We start from the raw sequence: 23,593 nt of genomic DNA on the forward strand, positions 1-23,593 counted from the left end.
ATTGCTGCGTGTAGATCCCCAGCGACGATATAGATAATTTGATTTACACAAAGAATATCAGGGGTTATAGGTCACAGAGCGGTACAAGTGGCGAGAACTCATTCGTTATCAACAAGCATTCATTCCTTTTATTTATTGAAGGGTTTCTTTTAAAAATCCAAAACGCCTCCAACGTCTTCCTTGCCAATATTTCTGTTTTGTGAGCCAGTATAACGCATTTCACATCGTAGTTGTTTCCGTTGCGGTCCTCATGTCTGTGCCTTCCTAGAGGTGTCATCAAACTTTTTCGTCGTTTTCCTGCCATGTGTTCGTTAATCCTCAGTGAGATGGTATTTTAGGCAAAATTTGACTCACGACTGAAGTTCCTTAATAGAATCGTGAGTCAAATTTTGCCTAAAATACCATCTCATTTATCGAACACGCATCATTTCCTTGAGCGATTACGCAATGCGAGAGTTGAGGGCAACAGCGTAATAGAGTCCTTTGATGTGGCCTCACTCTACGCGAATGTAAAAAACAGTGAGGCGTTGAAAGCTCTCTCTGAGATGACAGATTTATATGGTAACAACTTGGAAACATATGGACCTAGTAAATCTCGCATAACAACACTTATCAAGGAATGCCTGAATTGTAACATCTTCAGGTAGTCAGGAAATTATTTCGCACAACTGAGAAGGCTAGCAATGGGTCAACGATTAGCACCAGTACTGGCGATCTGCTTTATGAGCAGAAGAACCAGTGCTTTCGCGTAGACGAATAATGTCTTGCAGATATATTGACGACTGATGCATCATAATATCAACACAGTCCGAAATGGACGAGTGTTTCCGAGTACTCAACCAACAATCGCAATACATAACATTCACACGAGAAACCCCAAAAGAAGGATGGCTTCTTCACTTCAACACACAAATAAGTGCTTCAAACGGCATTATTAGAGTAAAGTGGTATCGCAAAGAAAGTTGCAAGAACATCATATTGCACGCCAAATCTGCACATCCGACTGCAGTAAAACGCGCAGTGATTCCTTTACGAAACCCTGCTTGCTCCCATGGCTTCATCTAACATCTTCTCAATCCTGATAAGGATCACTTCTGTAAAGAGCTTCTGAATGACAGATAGTAAGCAGACTGGGAGATAGTTGCCAATGTCATGTTGATCACCCTTCTTGTACAACAACACTGTCTTGCTCGTCTTCCACTGGTTAGGAGTTTTGAATTCCGAGGTAACGTATAAAGAGTCTCGCCAGAGTTTTGATAAGAACTGGCGGAAGTTTCTTCAGAAGTTCAGATCTTATCCTGTCGGGACCAGGTGTCGTACGATTTCTTACCGACATGATAGCGTTTCGTACTTTGCACGAGGAACCTCTGGAATGACATGTCCGTCTTCCCTCAGACGGTGAGGAGGCAAGTGGACATGGCTGTCAAAGAGATCAGAGTAGGAGTCGTAGATGATTTTCTCCATTCCCCTTCTCGAAGCAATGGTTGTTCCCTTTGGATTCAGGAGAGCAGTCATACTCGTCTTGCGACTAGCGTAGTCTCGACGGACATAGTGGATGCTTATGCCCGCCTCTGCAGCTTCAGCCAGCACTTTTGCTCTTCTCTCTTCAGTGTCTTCCTTTATCGCCCCTCTGCAAAGCTTTGCGATCTCAGACGTCAGTTTTTGGTTCCTTGTGGCTAGTGCTGCTCCACGCTGGCGTAATGCAAGAGTTTCACGGACGTGTCTTGATGGTTTTCAACTCGTAGTCTTCCTCGTGCAGTCGTGAAAGTGTTCAACAAGCCGGTCATAACCCTCGATGCTGTCCACTGCGGAATCTTCCCAAAAGACGGCTAGCGTAGCGAAGAGATCCCAGTTGATGATAGTTCTGGGATTTCTCCCTCTGAACTTGGCGGCTTTCTCTGCTCTCCTTGTGAAAGAAAATCTTCCTCGGAAAAGGCGATGGTCCAATCACCTATAGAACTCAGCTACAACAGCGACATCAGTCAGACAGAACTTATACTGACGACGATGTAGTCTATTTCATTACTGTACCCCCCACCGGGTGACTTCCACTTTGAGGCTCGTTTTTTTTTGTTCCGAAATCCTCAAGATAATACCCCATAATGTGATTAAGCGTTGTACCATTGCTCACAAAGGTACCACGTTCAATCACATTATGCGTAGTCAGGACTCATAGAGAATCCCTACTTTGCGCGGTACTGTTCTCTATTTTTGTCTGCTTCTACTAACTAAGCATAGCTGTTTATCAGTCTTTTCGTTACGCTTTTTCTCTATAAGATTCTGAGGAGCGGTGTAACGCAGTAGGTTCCGCTGTTGCTGCATGATGGACAAGAGATTCGGATCTGCTCCAGAGCCAAGCTAGGCTTTCTTTCGCTCGGAATCGATAAATTAGTACCGGATTAGTCTGGAAGCATAAGAACCCTGACGAGATAGATCGGATAGCCTCTGGAAGTCACTGTAAAGCTGCACGCGCGTTCATAAACCCTAAACGAAGACTAAGTTGACGTCCAACGCGTAAGCACGTCTCCTCAGGGATTGACTAACGCCGTGCACACTATCCTTTATCGTTTATAAAATCCAGTAGACTAGCTCCTAGTTCTCTGTAGCTTTATGGGTGTAGTCTAAGACTCTGCACACAAATGTCCAAGACGGGAAATTAACAACAAGGATTGTTGCACATTAGTCGCCTGGACTTTCGCTAAATGGCATCAGCTTATTCTAAAATGAGCTACACCGCCGTAGCCGTTTTACGGATTTTTGGCACTGGCACCAACTCGACGCCTGTGGACCGGTCGCACCCCGTTTTATAGCTATCTGGCGCCGACGCACCAACCCGACCGCGCGGGACCTGCCGAACCCCATTGTATGGACATCTGGCGTCGGTGCACCACTTCGACGCCTGTGGACCCATCGCACCCTCTTCTATAGCTCTATAGGTATACACCAGTCTCAACGTTCGTCTATAACCAGACTTCATTTTCCTTCTCCTTTTCGACTTCGCTTGCCTTCACCCTTCAACATGTGTAATGATTCAAGATTTCATCGATATCTCCCAGCAGTTTACAAGCTTTAAAATTTTTGATCACAGCCTATAGTATACGTGGAACTTTCTAAAGTGACTTGCAATTGAATAATCAGCTTCTTGGGTACATTTGAGGAATGGTACCTTCAAGTGTTCCTCCTGTTTTCCCCTAACAATTATCACAGAATGATGATTTAACAGGAAATGACGTGAACGGCACCATCGTACTGATAAAGATAGTGTTCCACGTCAGATCATGTGAATGTTGGCTACTATTTAAGCAGGCGTTTGCAATCATGCTGTCCAAGAAATTTGAAAATTCAGGTTTCGAATGTTGGAAATCTTCGGCGCCTAAGGTGCAAAAGAAATGTCTACGAGTAATATAATACAATCCCGAATTTCATTCGTAGACGATAATTAGCCGACATAACTAATCGTGATTGGTGTAATTCACTAGGAAGTTGATCACTGCTTCCATCCGTGTTCTTTCTTGTGAAAGTCGGAAGAAATTGAGTCTACACAATCTCTACAGTCTACATTCTGTCAAGCAGAACTAGCACACTTTACAAGCTTTCAAATTTTTGATCACAGCCTATAGTATACGTGGAACTTTCTGAAGTGTTTTGCAATTGAATATTCAACTTCTTGGGTACATTTAAGGAATGGTACCTTCAACTGGTTCAACTGGTTCGGTATCAGCTGATTTATGGACCGGAAACAATACGTCGATCATCGGCCCAGTACTCATTTTATTCTATTGCACGCGAAATCCTGGACCCAAACATGACTACGACCTCAAGGGATTATTAGCTTGGTCAGACTCGCAATCGCACAACGAATCCGTGTGAGTTTTTCAAGCCAAGAAGTACTCGTTCAAAGAAAGCTATACATCGCCGATTGATAGAAATCCATCACACATTGAGCGAATGATGGCAAGCGAAGCAGCTAAAAAATCCTGCAAGATGTACGCTAGAAGTGCAGGCAGAAAAAAATTACAGGAAAGACTTTTACTAAATTTCTACAGAAATGTTTGAAAAGCAAGACAGGTACAAAGAAGTATCGCAAGGGCATTTGTGGTTATAGTGTTCCGCTAACAGCGAGAACGAATAATTATTCGCACCTTTTCTTTTCGAGAAATGGAAATGATTAGGAAGCGGTTGTACTCAAATATGTTCCTCAAGTCCACAGGCTACCTTAGGCTTGCTTAGGCTCAGGTTAGGCTTATTTCTTAGGCGACTCTTGTGCCAAACACTTTCGCAGTTGATGTTTCATCTTGGATTCGTCTTTTGAAAGCATGAATAATGATAAACAACATGATTTCTGGCATAGCTTCTGAGCCTAATTTTATGTCGACAGACCTTCCTCGCGATGAAGGGCCGCTCTCTACGTAATTCTAGTGGTGCATGTGAGGTCACATCGGCAGGAGAAAAAAGGAGACACAATGTAAAACATTGCAAACTGTTTTCGTCAATAGGTAAGGACCGATAATAATCAAGAAATCTACTGAGCTACCAAACATGCTTGCTGAGCGCCATGTACAAGATATTTACGAAGATCATTCTTTTGTGCATATAAAAACCTTGGACGTAACCAAACTTCAATAATAAGTTAGGTTTTGTTAGGGTTTCAGATACATGGGTCACATCCAGACCATTTCGATGCTCGCCACAGAGGTGTGCCGTGGATAGCACTTCCCCTTTGTGCTAATCCTGCTTTATTGTGCATAAACGCACAAAGTAATGTCATGCTATTGGCAACTGGCGATCAGGATGAAGGCCCGTCTTATTCCACATCACTAGTCAACATAATTGATACACCACTACGACGCACCTCTTCTACTCGCAATGCTCCGTGGAAAAGAAACGCAAAAAGCTAGCATTATATTTCTGAAGCTGTTCACAGTTGCATTACGTTAGATAATGAAATCACTTGTTTTGAAGAAAGGAGAATAAGTTTTGATAGAAAATTACAAGAACATTATATATCAATTTTGAACTGCTTAAACGATTCTAAACCCATCAACATCTTTTTTTCGAGAAAAATCATAAATGCGATGAAACCATGTCCAAAGAATTGAACTAAGAAGCCCGCGGTTGGACAGAAAAAAGATATTATACATAATGAATGTTTGGTGCAACGATGGAGGAGTATAAAGTTATGAAAGAAGGCAGATTCCTGAACTAAGATTTTCGTATCCATGTGTTTCACAGATCTTCCAGCACTCTGTCATGCAACGGAGACACGAAAAGACACCGCTATTACGTTTCGAAAGTTATTTACTATTCGCGTGACAGATAGCTGAGAAGCATATGAGAGTTCAACTGGATAAGGCTGAAGGATAAGGTCATCAACAAAATCGTGGATCACGGCTGCGTAGGAAGCGAACAAATAGAAACTATGGTGGGGCGCCTATGAACAATGAAGAAGAAGTATCTGAGTGAGTACAAAATGATCCCCTCATCAACATCTACCACCAAATTTTCACGCGCAAGCGTTTCGAATTTTCTAAGTGTTTGGAAGGTACTGAGAGTGTGGTGACAAGTATACAAGCCTTCCTTATTTGAGGTATCAATTGAAGCTGTTTTTTTTCAATGAGGAATGAAAATTCACAGATGGTTTTATACATTCTTTGAGACAACGGTGTACATATAACTTTGATCATGTTGTCCAGAACAGAGGTATCGAAGCTCTGAAAAGTAACGGTTTGGGTATCTTTCCACAAAGTAAACCATGCTACAAAGTAAACGTAATATATTTGAAGGAAGCAAAAAGGAAGAAAGGAAGATTCATCACTACTGAAACCATCAATACTAATCCATTGAGGATATATATATGTATATCAACCACGATAGAGCAGTAAGAATTTGATTAGCTTTCGCAATGTCCCCATGAACAACTAATTGTGGTAGAAAAAATCATTCTCCACGAACATCGGAAAAGGAACACTTTCTACACTTTCTTCTCGCAGATTCAGAGGTAGAAAACACTTCAAAAAATGAGTCATGCAATATTTGACCAAAAAGACATATATAAATTCAGTAGAAATAAAACTGAATTTAATAGTTTTAATGAACGCAAAAAAAAGTAGATAGCAAGGATCCCAAAATAGTTCCTAGAAAACAAAAAAAAATTACAAATTTGGGATTTGAGAAAGGACAGATGTCGAAGGGAAGCAATTGTTTCGTGTTCGATTTCTGGCCTTTTTTCATTTTCAGTATAAGTTGGTGTCAGTATGTACATCCATTTAGCTAGTGTTCGTCTTCAGCATAAAATTCTTTTGAATCTTCACTTTTCCATTTAAATGGTCTTCTACAGAGTTTTGAGAATAACTAAAACAATGTTGTATAGTAATATTTGCCAATGCTCACCGTAAAACTTGCTACGGGCACTATATTTTGTGAGCCTCCTGCAATAATATGCACTCTTTTAGCAGCCCCAGTAGATGTTTTGTATAGATCTCCAACCACAGCATATATCACTCTAATTCCAGCCGTGTGTATCTGAAGAGAGATTTTTATTGTCTTCATGCAAAATGTTTGTCATTCACAAACGTTTGGTGTCGACAGATAAACATTGCAAATATTTTCAGTAGCTTCCTTGGCGTTATTAATTTCCCTAAATAATGTGCATTTTCATGAAATAATAGTATAAACTCTGCTAACTTTGACTTTGAGATTTCTCACAGGGATGTTATCGAAAAGAATTTCGCATGTGCAAAAAAATGATGTAGTTGACATTTCTTGAAGAAATAGCTTCTATTGTTGTTTTCGAAATAAGTTTATTAGTGTTACTCGAATAAAGAGTTACGTTATGAAACGAGGTGTTTTCTGACAACCCTAGCAATTATATCACTAAATTTTATTGCAACTCTCAAATGCTATTTAAGGTTTGAAACGTAATTCCAGTTCACGATGCTGTTCACGTTATTAAATCCCAAGAGGGATACGCCTGCAACTCGGAATGGTTTCAATTGTGTGAAGATGTGTGCAGCCTCTGAATCGTTTATGGGGCCAACCGATTCATCTACTCAGGTTTGTACACTTCCAAACGAGTGTTGCACCAATTCTTCAACACTCAACCGCAGAAAGATGAAAAGCCTGGCACTTCAACGGTTTCGAACCAACGAATGATTGTCCAGTCACAGCTGAACCGTTTACTGACTGCACTACCTCCGCCCTGATTTTTAGAGCAGTTCTAGGAGCAGGAAAGGGGAATAAATCTCGATGAAAGATTCCTCTCAACAATCTCGATGAAAGATTCCACTCGACGGAAAGATCGACATCGGTATATTTTGGAGAAGAATCAGTAATCAATTGAAATGTATCATGTTCAATGAAACAAAGCAGAGAGCAGAGAAGGACCAGAAAACAGAAAAACAGAAAGAAACGTAGTAAACAGAAAGAAGACGTAGTATATGATGAAAATCTGTTGCGAGATAGGAGTATAAAGTACTCGTCGTTATCCCATTGCAACATGCCAGTTCCAGATTAAAGGTAATCTGTGTCACGTTTTCAAGATACGAGTGAATTCTCTGAGAACTAATCACGGGAAGACCGATCTCGTTTTGAATAAAAAAGAACTAAGATGGACGGACAAAAATAGCGATGGAATGCAAAACACTTTCGGCGTAGAGACGGAGCTGCGAACACATCACCCACCAATGGTGGCTACTATTGTGATCGCACAACAGATTAGCAACTATGAGTTAGGTGGATATGACTGAGAAATCTGACTCAATTTCTTCAAAGGCATCGTTGCGGATTGTGAGGGGAAGAAATGATAATGAGGTGAGCATCATCAAGAAAGAGGTGTCAGTTAAGACTACTAGGATGCAGATTTAAGGATCGTGTAAATTCTACAGTGAACTGCTCTTTTCACATTGCTCTCATCGGATTTGGAATGATATTTGAGAGACTATGTAGTGAACCTGAAGCGATAATTATAACTGGTTGTGTTTACAGTATACTTTCAGCAGGTACTGAGAAAATTATTATTCTTGTTTTAACACATTTCAAGATAGGAACTAAAGGGAAATATTCGATATTGGATTCTCTCCAGGAATAGGAAACGAAGATTTCAAATGCCACAGTGAAAAAGAGAACCACCACCTACAAGTTGATGAGGCAATTTCACCAAAGAGACAAATTTTTAGTCACATTCAAAGTGTTGAGAATTTTGTTACGTTAAAGTCGAAGGATAAAGCATAAAGTCATTGGCATCTCAATCCATTGGGGACCACATTTTACTGCAGTTCGTAATCGTTGAGGTTTTGGAACGCGTGTTGACCTATACTTATCGAGGCCAGCCGTTGATCAAGTAAGTGATTTTATCCTTCCAGACAGATCTGGTAGCAATTGATCGGCCCCCTAGGGATGAACGGCTTGGTTGGCACTAGAACTGTTTCGATTCATCGACGTGCGGCCACAGCGGACTACTAACCAATTGCTCCATACCCGTCCCCCCTCCTTTCTTTATTATGCTCTCTACCGTAAATTGAGCAAATCGCCTGGTAATAGATATTTATTAAGTCAATCTTGTGGGTGTAACGTTAAATATGCACTCAGGGAAACCGCCGTGTTAAGACCGTTTTAAAGGAAAAACGATGCGATAAGAGAAGAACAGAAAGAATTGAAGGAGGGAAATAGGCGGGACTTCATGTAGGTACCGATCTTCTGATGACCTACAGCAGTTAAAAGAATGATCTTCATTGACTACTACCACATCGCATAGCTGTACGTCCTATCCAACGGATTTGTATTGATCACAATTATGCTGTACAACTATAGGTACGCCCCATTCAAAACCTCGCCGCTATGACTGACAGTTACGGTAACACAGCGTAACAATCACATGTAAATGTTCTTGAATTGCTGTGCGGAAGGTAGCGTAGCAGCGTGTTGGGTCGTCCTCAGCTCTAACGTATTTGTTGCTTTTTGGCGGGGTTCGTGGACTTCGACCTGGATAAAGTTATGTGTACGATTTTGTTTTGATTTGAATGCGAGTGTTTCCAACTTGAACAGGAAGTAAGAGGATTATGACCGCTTTTACATTTTACCGTTACCTGGCACAGTTTTTCCTGGAAATACTTCTTCTGCTGTTAAAAAGGTGTGCATTCGACGCCTACAAATGTTCATCTAATGTCTTACATACAACATGACAGGTTACTTTCAGAAATATGTGTGAAGGTGACATTGTTGGTTAGAACATGAAGTGATGACATGCAATAAAAGTAAGGTTGAGGTTGGCAGGAACTTCTGTGACTCTTACATACCTCCACAATTTTCAGAATGCACAATCCGCTAATTTACTAATAAATAATGTAATTACCTAAAGTTCTCCCTCTCTCTTTGCTACTCCAAAAAAGTATTTTCGCAGTCTCCCACTCAATCTCAACCTTAGAAATACGATTTTTCTTACTTTCGCTTCTTTTTTGTCTATCTTTTCAAGAATTTCAAAAAAAAAAAGCTGCGCACTAGTCTGAAAGGTGCATCCAGTGCAGTGGCTATCCGTAATGTGTCTCTACGCACAAACATGTTTTTTGGGCTTCTTTGCGTATATAGTGATTCGAGGATGAACCATCTTCAACCAGTTGAATGGAAAAGCCGTCGGACGTTAGCACAAACATAGGGTGCAAGTTATTTTTAGCGGTTATGAGAAAACCTTAAGAGACCCGATAAACAAACAATAACTAGCACTGTTGTTTCGACGTTAAACACAACACACACCCACTACGATTTGTGAAAATTCATAAACATTATTCATGAGAATTTATGGAAACTTACAAAAACAGGCGGCGGGAAAAATGCTCCAAGAGATTCTTGGGCTTTTCGCATAGACTTGAGCAGAAAGCCTCCTAGAGACCCTTCAGCATGGTTCAATCGTATTTGTGAAGCAAATATTTCAGCTACTTCTAAGCAGCGGTATCTTTTTCAACGTTTTCCGTGAGTTCACATATGAGCAAGACTGTTGTTGACTGCTATACTTGTATACTAGCTTTAGATGGAATCTCTTGCATTATATCACTAGTTTTTCAAATGTAATGATCTACCTGTTTATCGAACTCAAAACTATATAACTGTGGCGAGGCCATTTCGGACGTTATCACGAAGTTGAGACGAAATCGAAGTGGAGACGGAATCACTATACGATACCTTTAAGAAAGCCTCCAAATAATACTCGAGACAAGTGCGGCCGATGACGATGGCATTGTCGGGGTAGACAGCAGCTCCGTTGAGTCCAGAGATTATGGAGCCGGTGATCAGCTGGAAGATCCAAATTGATCATCGTCTCCATAATCATCATCGTTAACTCTAAAAGATCTAAAACGGTACACATTTATGTGAACGATTTAGAAGAAGGTGGTTCCTCCAGTGAGCTTGGTAACGACATCCGCCGCAAAGTGGAGCAGGTATCGATGTAATTGCGCCGTTTTTGAGTCTTGTCGAGAAGTCAAATCAAAGTCGAATACGTCCATTTGCCCTTCTCACATCGGCGACAGGAGCAGATTGTGACAGCTAGCTCTAAGCTCTTCTGCAGATGCGGACCGAAGTAAGAGATCTTTTGCAGATGGGACCTCTTAAATACATCCGAGTTGGACGAACGTAATGACGAAGTTTGTGCCGTTGTCCAATTGGGAGGGTGGAAGGTTCATTGATGTGAATTTCCTGGTGGATACTATCACACCAGCCGATAGTGGCTGCTTGCAGCTAGGTCTTGATGTAATTATTGCAATATGCGAGGCAGAGTTTCTTCAGTGTTGCTCTTGACAAGTCGGATGCGGTGAAGGCAGAGGGAAGATGTGTCGCGAGAAGGTTGGTAGGAGTTTTCTTGTCCTTCTTTTCCTCTGGTGTTAACGTGGCTTCGACGATCATAAAGTCATCATTTACTGACTCGCGGGGAAGATACTTTTTAACCAATCCGTCGATGGCGGATTTGTTCTCGATGTTCCACCTTTCCGAAAGTATCACAATTCTCTGGGTTTTCAAGCTGGGAGTTGAGACTTTAAGGACAAAGAACAGACTTTAAACAGCAGATTAGAGATCAGTGGAGAAATTAGACAGTTTTAGCTTCGAAGAATGCTTAAGCGCACGGAACAAGCGGTACTCTTATGAAGCGAGATTAGGGGAATGGAATGAATGAAGGATCATTTCCCATCCCGAGACCTCCAGCACTCCCTAAAACAAAAACTGTTCAATTCTTTCACTGATCTCAGAGCCGTTGTTGAGTTGTTTTCTGAATCGCAGCGTCAGTTTCTGGTCCCATTGAAATGTAGCAATCCCAGAAACATTGAACACTGTGATAGACAATCATGCTGAATACACTTACAAAGAAAGATTACTACGTTCTGGAGGTGGAGAAGAAATAGACTGCACGTCGCCTAGATACACCTTTGCACTCTTGAGAGCTGAGAAACTGCAGTAATGCGTTTGAGGGGATACCAAGGTAACAAGCTGAAAAGCCACCAAAAAAAGCAAAGCAGTCTAAATGTCTGGCTGAAGCCGGAATTTAGACTCGTAACTACTCGCAACTTCCCTTCACTGATCGATGAAAGTTAACAGCAGTGGCATTTTCTGTAACATTAGTTTTGTGTTTTTTAACAATGCTTTCCTTCTCTTTTTTATTATAAGTTAAGGCGAAACATTACAGAGTTTTCTTTCTAAACGCGTCAATTCTACATTTGGTTTATATTCGGTCATCAGCATCAAACACCCTTTCGATACTGAAATAATCATCATGATATATAATAACGGGGTGCGGCGGGTCCACTGGCGTCGGATTGGTGCGCCGGCGCCAGATGCCTTCATATTGGTGCTCGATAACTTTGTGTACATGACGCAAAAGATAGATGGTTGTATCCGTTTCATAGCGTGGCCACTGGGAGCTTTGCTTTTCACCTTTATGACTCCTCCGCGTGCCTATTTCCTTTTTCGTTCGTCTCAAGTTTGTACCATGCTATTCTCAGAAAGTGGAAACACGCATGCAAACGGCTGCTTAAATAGTATCAAGATGTTTATGTGATCTGACGCGGAATGTTATCTTTATCAGTAGGATGTTGTCTTTCACGTCATTTTATGCCAAAACATCACTCTTAGATAACTGTTAGAAAACAGGAAGAAAACCCATATTTCGTTTGATACTTTTAATTTTTGGTCTACCAGTTTGAATGTCCGGCTAAAGCCGGACTTCAGACTTTCGGTGATTTTGCTTCGCTCCCCTTGACTGATCAATGAAAGTTAATAGTAGTGGTGTTTTCTGTAAAATTAGATTTGGGTTTTTTAACAACGCTTTTCTTCTCTACTTTATATTATAAATTAAGGCAAAAGATTACGGAGTTTTCCTTCTAAACGCGTCAATTCCACATTTGGAGAATATTCGACCATCAGCTACAAACACTCCTTCGATGCCAGAGTAATATAGATACAATTCGAAAACATTGCTCGAAGTATTGGTATTCCTCCTGATTTCCCCCAATAGTTATTATAGGATGGTGTTTTAACATAAAATGACGTGAAAGATATCATCCTACTGATAAAGATAGCGTTCCACGTCAGATCACAGAAACATCCTGCTACTATTTAAGCAGCCGTTTGCATTCGGGTTTCCACTTTCTGAGAACGGCATGTTACCAACTTGAAGCGAACGAAGAAGGAAATAGACACGCAGAGGAGTCATAAAGGTGAGGAGCAAAGCGCCCAGTGGTCACGGCTATGAAACGGCTGCAACCATTTATTTTTTGCGTTATGCACACTGAGTTATTGCGCACCAATGACTAGGTCCACCGACTCCGGTGGATCTGTCGCCTCCATATTATAGCAATCCGACGCCGGTGGACCCGTCGCACCCCTTTTCATAGCCTTCTTGCGTCGAGGCAACAACTCGACGCCGGTGGACCCGTCGCACTCCCCTTTTTGAATTTCGTGACTGACACACAGACAAACAGACACACGTGACAGAATAAGCCCGTTATTATATATCATGATAATGTATTGGTAAGTAGTGTTTGAAGATGAAGCTCGAATGTTCTCCAAATGTAGAACTGATGCGTTTAGAAAGAAGACTATGAAATCTTTCGCTTTTAGTTATAATATAAAAAAGGAAGAAAGATTGTTGGAGATACACAAGTCCAATTTCATAGAACTAATAACACTAGTATTATTTTTTGTTGATCAGTGAAGGCGAGCGAAGCAAGCACCACAGAAAGTCTGAAGTCCGGCTTTAGCCGGACGCTCAGATTGGTGATATATAACGACGGTCTTATTCTGTCACGTGTGTGTGTGTCTGTGTGTGTGTCATTCAAAAAGGGGGGTGTGGTGGGTCCACTGGCGCTAGATACCTATAGAAGCGGGTGCGACGGGTCCAACAGCGACGAATTGGTGCACTAACACCAGATAGCTTTGAAATGGGGTGTGATGGGTCCTACGGCGTCGAATCGGTGCGCAGTAACTTTGTGCAGATGTCGCGGAATGTAAATTAGACGCTGCAACCGTTCCATATTCATGGCCATTGTAGGTGTTGCATTGCACCTCTATGAATCCTCCACGTATCTATTTCCTTGCACGTTTGCCTCAACTTGGTGCCATGCCTTGCTCAGAAAGTGGAAACACCCACACAAACGGCTGCTTAAATAGCACCCAACAATTTACATGATCTGATGTGGAACTATGCTTATTCCTTAGTGCCTACTTATTTACTCGCTCCCTAGTATACTTATCAGTCCTTGGAAGAAATGCAAAAGCACTCCAGTGCAGTGAAATTTATACGAAGACTCGAAGGAAGGCAACAATCCCTTAATGCCACGTCTTCGTTTTTCAGAAATTGACACTGCGGGATATCTCAAACTTCTTTTTCTTAGGGCTAAAAGGGAAGAGAAGTGAGACGATAAGAGGCAGAACACATCTATCGAAATATATGTGGTTGAGATTGAAGAAGAGTTACCGTAACCTCCTCAGCGCCTGCGAGAGTAATGTGGAGGTTTCGTTCACAGAATGTTTTTACTTAAAGAATGCCGAGAACGTACTGTAATTTCTCCTGTATTATGTTTCCATTGGAAAGCCTGAACTTTTGCTCCTACGAATCAGAATTATGTCTAAATGCTATCTGGAGGAAGCGTATCACGAAATAGACGTAGTGAGGAAACTCCTTCTAAAACTCCTCTCTCTCTCTTAAAGGCATCACCTCACGAATCTGAGGTGGTACGGATTTCAGGTGGAGTATTCGTATACGAAATAGCAGATTATGGAGATGGAGTGATTCTGTCCATTTCTTCCTCATTGCCGTAAAATTGGCCCGGAAGATACGGCTTCGGGCGTTCTGGCAAACTATTTTCACTTGAACTGGTACGCCAGTGTAGAGCAGCACGAGCAGCAGAGCTCACGAAGAGCAGAGCTCTATAACTCACGTCCGAGCTCGCCAGGGTCTGCAGAGAGGCGATAAAAGAAGACCTTAAAAAGAGAGGAGTAGAAGTGTTGCCTGAAGCTGCAAAGACGGAGACAAGAGCAGAGAATCTGCTATGTCCGTCGAGACTTTACCAATTGCAAGACGAAAGTGGCTGTTCTTTGCAACCCGGATGGAACAACTACAGCATCCAGAAAGGTGATGGAAAAAGTCATTCACGGCTTCTACTCACAACTCTTCGACAGCCATTTCCACTTGTCTTATCACCATCTGAGGGAAGACGGGCATGCCATTCCAGAGGTTCCCGTGCAAAGTACGAAACGCTATCATGCCGCTAAGAAATCGTACGAAACCCGGTCCCGACAGGATAAGATCTGAACTTCTGAAGAACCTTCCGCCAGTTCTTATCAAAACTCTGGCGAGACTCGTTACCTCGGAATTCAAGGCTCCTAACCAGTGGAAGACGAGCAAAACAGTGTTGGTGTACAAGAAGGGTGATGACACGACATTGGCAACTATCTCCCAGTCTGCTTACTATCGGTCATTCAGAAGCTCTTTACAGAAGTGATCCTTATCAGGATTGAGATGTTAGATGAAACCATGGGAGCAAGCACGGTTTCGTAAGGGATTCAGCACGATAGACTACCCTCACACTGTCTCGAAATCATCAAGGTTTCGGAAGAGTAGAAGTTGAAGCTATGTCTTGGCTTTATCGACTTAAAGAAGGCTTTTGACTCGTTGAGACAGAAGTGGTCATGTTGGTCTTAGACAACCATACCATGCATGCTATACTACGGCACCCCTATCCAGCACATAAAGTTAATTTGAGAGTATCACCTTGTCGAGGTGCTATCATTTGATCATCAATCGAATAACAACTTAGTTAATTAGCGGTACAATAACTCCTCTCGAGGATTCACAGTGCGATTTTCCCCTGATGTTACACTCATTGCATCTACTTGTTAGGTGTGGGCTGTATTTGGAATAGAAAAAGGAAAAGAAAAAGAAATATGAACAATACCTATAACTGAGTGCTTAATGACAAGAGGAGGAGGAATAGAAATCTATTAAAATTCTTATACGCTTTTAAAGACTACTAAAGCAGTGGTTTAGATATTGTTTTGATCACATTGGACTGGGCATGTTCTAGTCTCATTCCATTTTAGCGTAAGCATACGGATTTTTTTGTCTCGAAATTTCTTATCTTAATTGATCTAAATCCCTGAGAATTCACAAGCGAGGTGTAAGTTGCGGGTCTCCTTAAGGCTCACAACGAGAACCATGGCGCATGGTTAACCTATCGAGTTCGAATTCAGGTGCTGTCAGGAACCTGTAGTCGACCCACATCGTCAACGAAGTCAAGCTGCGAATGTGTGAATCTAATCTAAGAGGTGGTTTCAGTCTAACAGTTCATCAGTGCACCGACCGTATCCTATGCTGGATAGTGTATTCCATAACTACTACAGTAATCAGCTTTCCTCATGCATAATGAATACCTTTGCGCAATAAAAATATGTTTTGTTGATTTTCAACAAGCTGTACACCAGGTTGTTAAATATTTTGTTGGCTAACGTACTGGAAAAATAACCTTCTTCAGAGCTTGGAATGCGACTATGTTCACATTCTAAACGGTGAAATCTTTGCAAACTAAACAGTCACTAAGCCTACAATCTCCAAGTCCTCTCTTCTTGAAACTTCTGGATTAGGAACTGTATTTACTTTCTTGTTATGCCAGCAAATAATAACTAGAGTTTTTGAGATTTTTGTCTTGAATCCAAAATGCCTCCAGCGATTTTCTACCAAACATTTTAGATTCGTGCGTTAAGATTTGGACCGTAATCTCACAATCGCCTCCATTGTGTTTTTGTGTTCAGTGGGCATCTAAAGGTGTCCATTCTCCTTATTTCCGTAAACGTGGTCTTTGATGCGAATATACGCGGTCGCGCAGTTTTACCAACGTACTTGTGCAAGAGATCAGGTAGAGTACATTAGATCTCAAACACTCTCCTGGTCTACATGTGGGTATCGTACAAGTGATTCCAAACTAGGTGACGCTTCACATTACTCGCTAATACTCATGTAAACCTCATGTAGCTTACTAAAAATTAATACGATATAATAGGAGGTCCTGGTCAATGGTTTGATTCTTTTTCCATTGAGAGTCGAACTTTTCGAAGTAAAATAGGAAGAGAAGTGTTTCAGTAAAACATAGTGAAAAAAGCGAAGGTGCATAGTAATAAATGTATTACATCAGCGTTCTTCCCTAAGTGATTATCTCATTTGTAATGTAATCGGCATGTTCGAGAACTACGTTAAAATATGCGTATCACGATTTTGACGCGGTACGGAAACCTCAAAGAAGATGTGGAGTTCAGTTGTAGATTATAGAAACGAGCGAAACGAGCGTGTCTGTTGAAAATCGTCTTAAAAAACGGCGTGGAAGACAGCGTTCTTCTCTACAAAATCTGTTGCAACGCGTAGCTCTTGTGCACACACCTAGCATCACGAGCGACCGGTCGAAGATTGATGAGGTCTCCTCACCAGCCTATCTAAGTAAAATCAATGAATAGGTTAAAGAGGAAGCCGAAGCGTGTACGTTGAGGCGCGTTCTAACGTACCTCTCACTAAGTAATACCGGTACCCATGGGGAATTGAACAGGGTCACGCTCGTTTCCGTAAACTATAACGCGAATTCTAAGTTTTTCGGGAGTTTCTGTATCACGTCAAATTTGCAGTGCGTTGCTTTTGACCATACAATCGTATTAAGGTTGAGCAGTTTAAAGAATCCAACATATCATTAAATAGTGAGGTGAAAAATGAAAGGGGATGGCTGTTATCTGATACATGTTCGAATATTCTAGCATGCAATGAAGGTGTACGTTTGAATAAATAATTTGAATAAATAAATAAAAAATTAGTCTTATTCGCCAGAACTAGTGAATAAGGATAAAGTTAAAGTTTCTGGCGTTGATCAGTCCACTTGAAATGCGCCCCCACGTTCACTTCATTTCAGAATCGTTTGAGGTTTACGAACGTGTAACCAGTTTACACAATGACTTGCGGTGGCTAGCCGATGTGTCAGGTCAGTGCTTTTATCCTCCCAGAGAAGTCTGGTACCAATTTATCGATCCCGGAGTTATGACAGGCGCGCTGAGCACTAGGGCGGATCTATCGTGCACGAAGCGGAACCTCTAATCGCTGCACTACACCCACCCGTAGAAATAGTGGATTGCTCGTAATTTGAAGACATCACGAATCTGACGTGGAACAACTTCAGTTCATACAAGGTACAAGCGTTCCTCGCTCTAGTGAGAAGACCTCACTGGCCTTATACCGCTCGCACTTGGATGCGGCGCATGCACTGAACGCTGCAACTGAAATCCTCATAAAAAAAAAGTCTTCTACACCGTTTCTTACGATGATCAGGGAGAGATGAGCGGAACCATCGCTGATCACGCAATCTACAACCGCAGTTCTAGACTTTCCCGAAGATTCCTTCACCACGACGTGGTATGTTGCCTTTTACATGAATACAAATCTTGGCTGCAGCTCAAGAAAAAATGTAAAAGCTACCGTCTTCTCTCTCTAACATGAGTTTCTTCTCTTCTTGCCATTTCTTGGAGAATCAGTGTGCTATCGATCTTATTTTCTTCCCGAAGATGTGGAGAATGGCGAAAGGAATTCGAGAGACACAACATACAAAACCCATCCACTGAACAAGATAATAAATCAAGGTAACCAGATAATCCGGCAATTATTCCTGGTGGCAGTAATCCTCCCGCGAGTACGACTGTTTTGTACCACTGCAACATTACGTCGAAAATGTGGTTAAAAATCAGGTGATATAAATTCATCGTTAATATTGCTCCGATCTTCGAAGGTTTTTACTGGAAGGGACTGGCCAAAATAAAGAGCAAGTTGCGGTCAACAAGATATGGAGCACGGACGCAAGTGGATCCAAAACGGAACTTAGTCAGCTGCTCTCGATCCTCTCCATCAACGAAAAAGAGGAAAGCGAAATTAGAAGTGCACCTTCATCCGTTACGCGCAAACGCTCTGCGAGAGAGAAAATGAACAAACATCTAAGGACTAACAGAAAGAAGACAACGATTGGCCGTGGCTAAAATGTTACTCCTTTTAGACTTCTGGAGTCCAAGAGTGCACTGGACCAGTGGCAAAGGTGCGCTTATACGTCAATGACACGGTCGGGACGGAGTTTTTAGAAACAAGTCAGAAGAGTGAAGACGGTAATTCATCCGACTTTTAGAGGAAAAAGTTGCCAATTCACCTGACAACAAAGCAATGCCATACAGAAGAAAGGAAACGATTGTTGTGAGACTGCGACAAACCCCAGATTTGGTGCAGCAGTACCATGATTCATGAGCCTTCTTGGAATCATCGAAGAGGTGACCGAAAACTTCTCGAGAAACTCGACGCGGGCGCACCATCTAGCTCATCAGGGAGTGCTGACTGCACATAAAGAAATAACAAAACTTCGTCTGGTGTATGAGAGACTCTCCATCACTCAACGATGTATTGATAGGGTGTGGTTATGCTTCCATTGCTATTTGAAATGCTCCGCTGCTTTCGAAGCCGAAGAATCGCGCTGATCAGCGGCGTAAAAAAAGTATTCCTCCAGGTGCGATTGCAGATTGAAGGCCGATATGGTGCCCTATTTTTATGATTACGAAATATCAGAATGCTTGTCATCGCAGACAATTTTGTCACGTACAGATTTACCCGCATTATATTCGAATTAAACTGCTCACCCTTCTTATCCGCTGGAACTATTCATCATCACGTGCAATTTCACGAGCACTTCGATTTATAAAGAATGCTGTTGAGAAACATTAATGTAAGCTATGTTATTCTCACTGCTGCATCCACAGAGGACGCTTTCACGCTTTACATGAAAGCAGAGAATTTTCTCAAACAGCTGCAGATGAATTTACGAAAGTTCCACTCTAACAATGCGAACTTGCAAACTACCTGACTGCAAAAGGTGATTGGAATCAGATGGGACCGAGAAAGAGGACTTGATTCTAGCCTGCTCGTTAACCTCCCAGAACAAATGCACAAAACGATCAGTACCAGAACAGTTAATCACCTTCTATGACCATCATGGATGCCTTACACTCCTCATTTATCATTTATAGACTGTCGTGCCCGGCACGACTTTCCCAGCCAGCCGGCCGCCGTTCTCGCGCGCCGCGTGGGAAACATTACCAATGGCAATGTATTACGGTAGCGTTCCCACGCGGCAGCCATATATAAGGGCTGGCACCGAGCAGTCGGGGTTCCAGTTTTTCTTTCGCCACTCTCCCGATCTCGGACCAGTCTCTTATTCGCATTATTCATGGTGCCGTGTTGCGTCGCGTTATATTCCGTCTCGTTCGATAGCCGCACCGCCACACCACCGCCACAACCCTATCCCTGGCTGGCTGCCCACGGGGTCCGAACCGCAACCCTAAACCATCTGCCGCCGAGAACCACTTAACCATCTAGCCATGACTGGCCCCTTTATTGATCTACCTTTATGTCGTGTATATATGTGCGTGCCGTGTCGTGTATTGATGTATTAAGGATAAACCCTAGTTGTAAAACCCTTGTAACCGCATTGCACCCTAGGAAACATATTGGGGCGTGGGATCAAGGGGGCAGCCCCGAGGCCCCCAAAGGGGGAGTCGGGGCAGGGGGGAAGGGACTCTCGGATCGAGCCCGCAGGGTTCGGAGGGGCTAGGCCGCCATCCGGCGACTAGCCCAGCGCAGGGCCCCTCCGGATCCGGGCAGTCGGCCCTGGGTCCCCCCACCGATGCCCGCTGCTCCTACTCGGAGCGGACCCGGGGCACGACAATGGTGCATCGGCGAACCGAGCCCGTTGTCGTGCGCTGGGCGATCCCGTAGGGGCACTCGCTGCCCTACGCTGCCCATGACGTGCCGGATGCCCATCAACAGTGGGCTGGCACTGCACTCGAGCCTGGGGGTTGGGCTTGCGGGTGTGGGGGTTCATGTGCGAGGGTTACGACTGGGGCTATTGCATCCCACATGTAGAGGACTGAACCAGGGTTACCCTTAGGGTTGGTGGCAGCAATCCTAGGGGTATAATCTCCATAGCGGTAGTTGCCCTGGCACTCCTGGCGCCACGCATTTTGGGATGTAGGCTTCTTAAGCGCCTTGCGGATAGTGCAGCTTGTAGGAGGGAAGGTGTAGTGGGTCCCGGCGGGAACCTAGGATCGGAAGTCGCACACCACTAGCCTATGGCTCTCACAAGCCGCATATCCGCACGCGCCAGACCGATGATCTACCTATGGCCCTTGCATCCGCGAACCCACATCCTCATCCCCTCGTCTGTAGTGTTGGCACCTTGTTGTTGTGGCATTAGCCACTCTGGGTCCTTGTGTGCCCGTTGACGGGGTTCCTCTCTCCTGTCGCAGATTCCCCGCCTCTGTGCTGTCCGTGCTCCCACGTCCCAACCACACCATCTTTCACCGCATGTCCGTGCATCGTATACCCTACATGGCAACAGCATATTATATACGACATTTTTAGGTGGTATCACTCTACGATACAGCTGTCATGTCTACGCTCCGTGGTTGCAAAGCACGCTTGACCAACGCGATCAACAATTTGACGCGGCTGGTCAACTCGGCGAACTCCAATTACCCAACCGTTTTCCATTCGGATGCCCACCCGGCAGTACAGCTCCGCACCCTCCAGCGTCGAATCGAGGACATGGGAAACGCCAAGATCTCCATTGAAATAGCATTGGAGACATTCCAACAGCGCCACGAACACGCCATAAGCTTTATCGAAAACCGACCGAACGCCATAGAGCTTATGGATGCCTTTGACATCTACTGGCGCGATCACAAAGGTGACGAAATGGAACCAACCGCAACCGCTACCATCTTTGCCCTCGACGATCTTATCCGCAAGGAAAACGAACTTGCGGATATGCTTCGCACCACTATAAGCGCATCCACCACACCACAATATAACCCTACTAACACCACTGATGAGCCGATGGATGTCACATCCATCAGAAACCCTACCCTAACACCACCGCATATGTCCGGAGGCTCATCACCACCATACCCTGCTGCGGATACCATGAATGTACAACTCCGCAAGGTAGAGTTGCCTACCTTTGATGGGGATTTTTCCACCTATTACGATTTCTGGGCCAAATTTAAGACCGCGGTCCACGACAATCCATCCCTATCCACCGCTGCCAAATTTATCCATCTTAGTAGCAGCCTTAAAGGTAGCGCCGCACTTGTTGTACAGGGGTACGACATAACCAATCCCTCCAACTACCACCTAGCCATTGAAGCCCTACGCAGACGGTATGACCGTCCGCAGTTCACCCATAATTTCTTTTTGCAGAAATTAGAGAACTTGCCAGCGTCGTCTGCCGCCGCTTCATCGCAGAGGGACACGTTATGCCAGATCCAAGCATGTATCCTGCAGCTCAACCGCTTCGAGACACGTCAACATCGCTATCGCTCAAGAAGCTCATTCGCAGCAAGTTCCCACGAGAGACTCAGCTGGAAGTGAACAGGATGGAACACAGGTTAGGTACTATTTGGAAGATGCATGAGTTTCTTGCTGGTATTGATGTGTTTATTCAAGAACTTGAGAAGCTTGACGATAGCCACTGTCCTCCACCTAGCCACGATCAACCCTATTCCGCATTATCCACCACATACCGCAACCGCTCACCATCTCCAGACCACTTTTATCCATCAGTGACACATCATCTTCACCACACGTCCTTCGACCAATAGATTTCGTCTCACCGCAAGTGGAACTCCAATTACCATCTCCGCACCACAACCCTCTCTACATCTCTCCAAACCGTCTTTCCGAATGGTATAAGGAGACACTCGCCGTATTGAACAACTTCTGGGACATTTGGTACAAGGACTACTTATCCGCAATATCCGCACGTCACCAACACCGTATCCATCAAGGAAGGTCCAGTCCACTCATTCCATCGGTAGGAGACGTTGTTCTCATTGCCGATAAGAATGTTCCACGTGGACAATGGCCTTTAGCCATCATAACCACTATCCACCGCACCAAATCCAACATACCCAGATCAGCCACTGTCCGCATTGCAAACGGTCATGAGTTGCAGAGATCGATCAATCAACTACACCCATTGGAGATTTCTGCAAAGGAAGACCCACGACCGAAGAAGAGCCGCCAACAACTGCAACCCACAAGGATCCAACCACCACGAGCAGCCAAACGGGTACGATTCGCACTTGGTACAAAGCGAGCGTGAGTATTTACTTGCTTTAGTATTTTGTGCTTTTTGTTTTCTCGTTTGATGCTTTTTAGCCTTTTGTTTGATGTCTTTTTTGCTTTCGGTGCCATTTCCATTGCATTTTATTCCACTTTACCATTTCCTGTATTGTTGTGTTTTAGCCCTTATTACCACGTTTTACCATTTATTCCCATGTTTTACCGTTTATTTCCACGTTTACCACTTAACTACCACTTTATTCCACTATTTTTTGCCCTTTTCGCACCTTCCGCAACCCACCGCATCATTCCGCATCCTTCCGCAACTTTCCGCATCCTTCCGCAACTTTCCGCATCCTTCCGCACCCTTCTGCACCCTTTCCCACTCTTCCGCACCCCTCCCCATCCTGCCGTATTCTTCCGCATCCTGCCGCATTCTTCCGCATACCAACGCACCCTTCCGCACCATACCTTTATACATTATGCTTCTGTTCCTTTATTATTATCATTTAATTGTTTCTATTTTTCTTCCTCCTTTATTGTAATGTGTAGTTATATGTTTTTCTCGTATTATATTACTCATTATTTTAGATTTGTAGTCTAACACTCATCTTTTTGAAGTTTTCTCTTATTTCGTAATATCTCTATAGTTATTGCGCAATAGCGCTCCGCCCTTTACTTCCTTACATAGAAGTCATTCTTTTAGGTTTATTCTTTGTTATTCTTTGTCTAATCCTTATCCTTTTCCTTCTTAGTTGCCCTTTCCATCATCCCATTACTAACCACTTTACCACGCACATACCCATCTTACCATACCATAACCACATACCATCTTACCAGCGCATCGTATCACAAACCACATACCACCTTTACCATCTGCATTCAACCACTACACGGCAACATTCCATCTACCACCTCATCACGACA

General features: G+C 43.3%; 3 protein-coding genes across 4 annotated transcripts; 2 read left to right on the forward strand and 1 right to left on the reverse strand.

Moving 5' to 3' along the window:
• Positions 1-1,029: 1,029 nt before the first annotated feature.
• Positions 1,030-1,787, reverse strand: RB195_011604 (uncharacterized protein; the record flags this gene model as incomplete). Its single annotated transcript, XM_064193098.1, has 3 exons — positions 1,030-1,276; positions 1,331-1,630; positions 1,720-1,787. 3 exons carry the CDS (start codon positions 1,785-1,787, stop codon positions 1,030-1,032), a joined length of 615 nt encoding a protein of 204 aa, XP_064050681.1.
• Positions 1,788-6,933: 5,146 nt separating this feature from the next.
• Positions 6,934-22,706, forward strand: RB195_011605 (uncharacterized protein; the record flags this gene model as incomplete). 2 transcript variants are annotated; one of them, XM_064193099.1, is made up of 4 exons in its annotated part: positions 6,934-7,053; positions 20,966-21,680; positions 21,803-21,989; positions 22,148-22,706. In XM_064193099.1, the coding sequence occupies 4 exons, from the start codon at positions 6,934-6,936 to the stop codon at positions 22,704-22,706; spliced, it is 1,581 nt and encodes a 526-aa protein (XP_064050682.1). The 2 variants fall into 2 exon arrangements, with proteins under 2 accessions (XP_064050682.1, XP_064050684.1); XM_064193100.1 differs by lacking the exon at positions 6,934-7,053 and having other exon boundaries at positions 20,993-21,680.
• On the forward strand, positions 14,703-14,984 carry RB195_011606 (uncharacterized protein; the record flags this gene model as incomplete). The annotated part of the gene is made up of 1 exon (XM_064193101.1): positions 14,703-14,984. One exon carries the CDS (start codon positions 14,703-14,705, stop codon positions 14,982-14,984), a length of 282 nt encoding a protein of 93 aa, XP_064050683.1.
• Positions 22,707-23,593: the final 887 nt, after the last annotated feature.

This window comes from Necator americanus, chromosome III, assembly GCF_031761385.1.
Source record: "Necator americanus strain Aroian chromosome III, whole genome shotgun sequence".
NCBI classification, from domain to species: domain Eukaryota; kingdom Metazoa; phylum Nematoda; class Chromadorea; order Rhabditida; family Ancylostomatidae; genus Necator; species Necator americanus.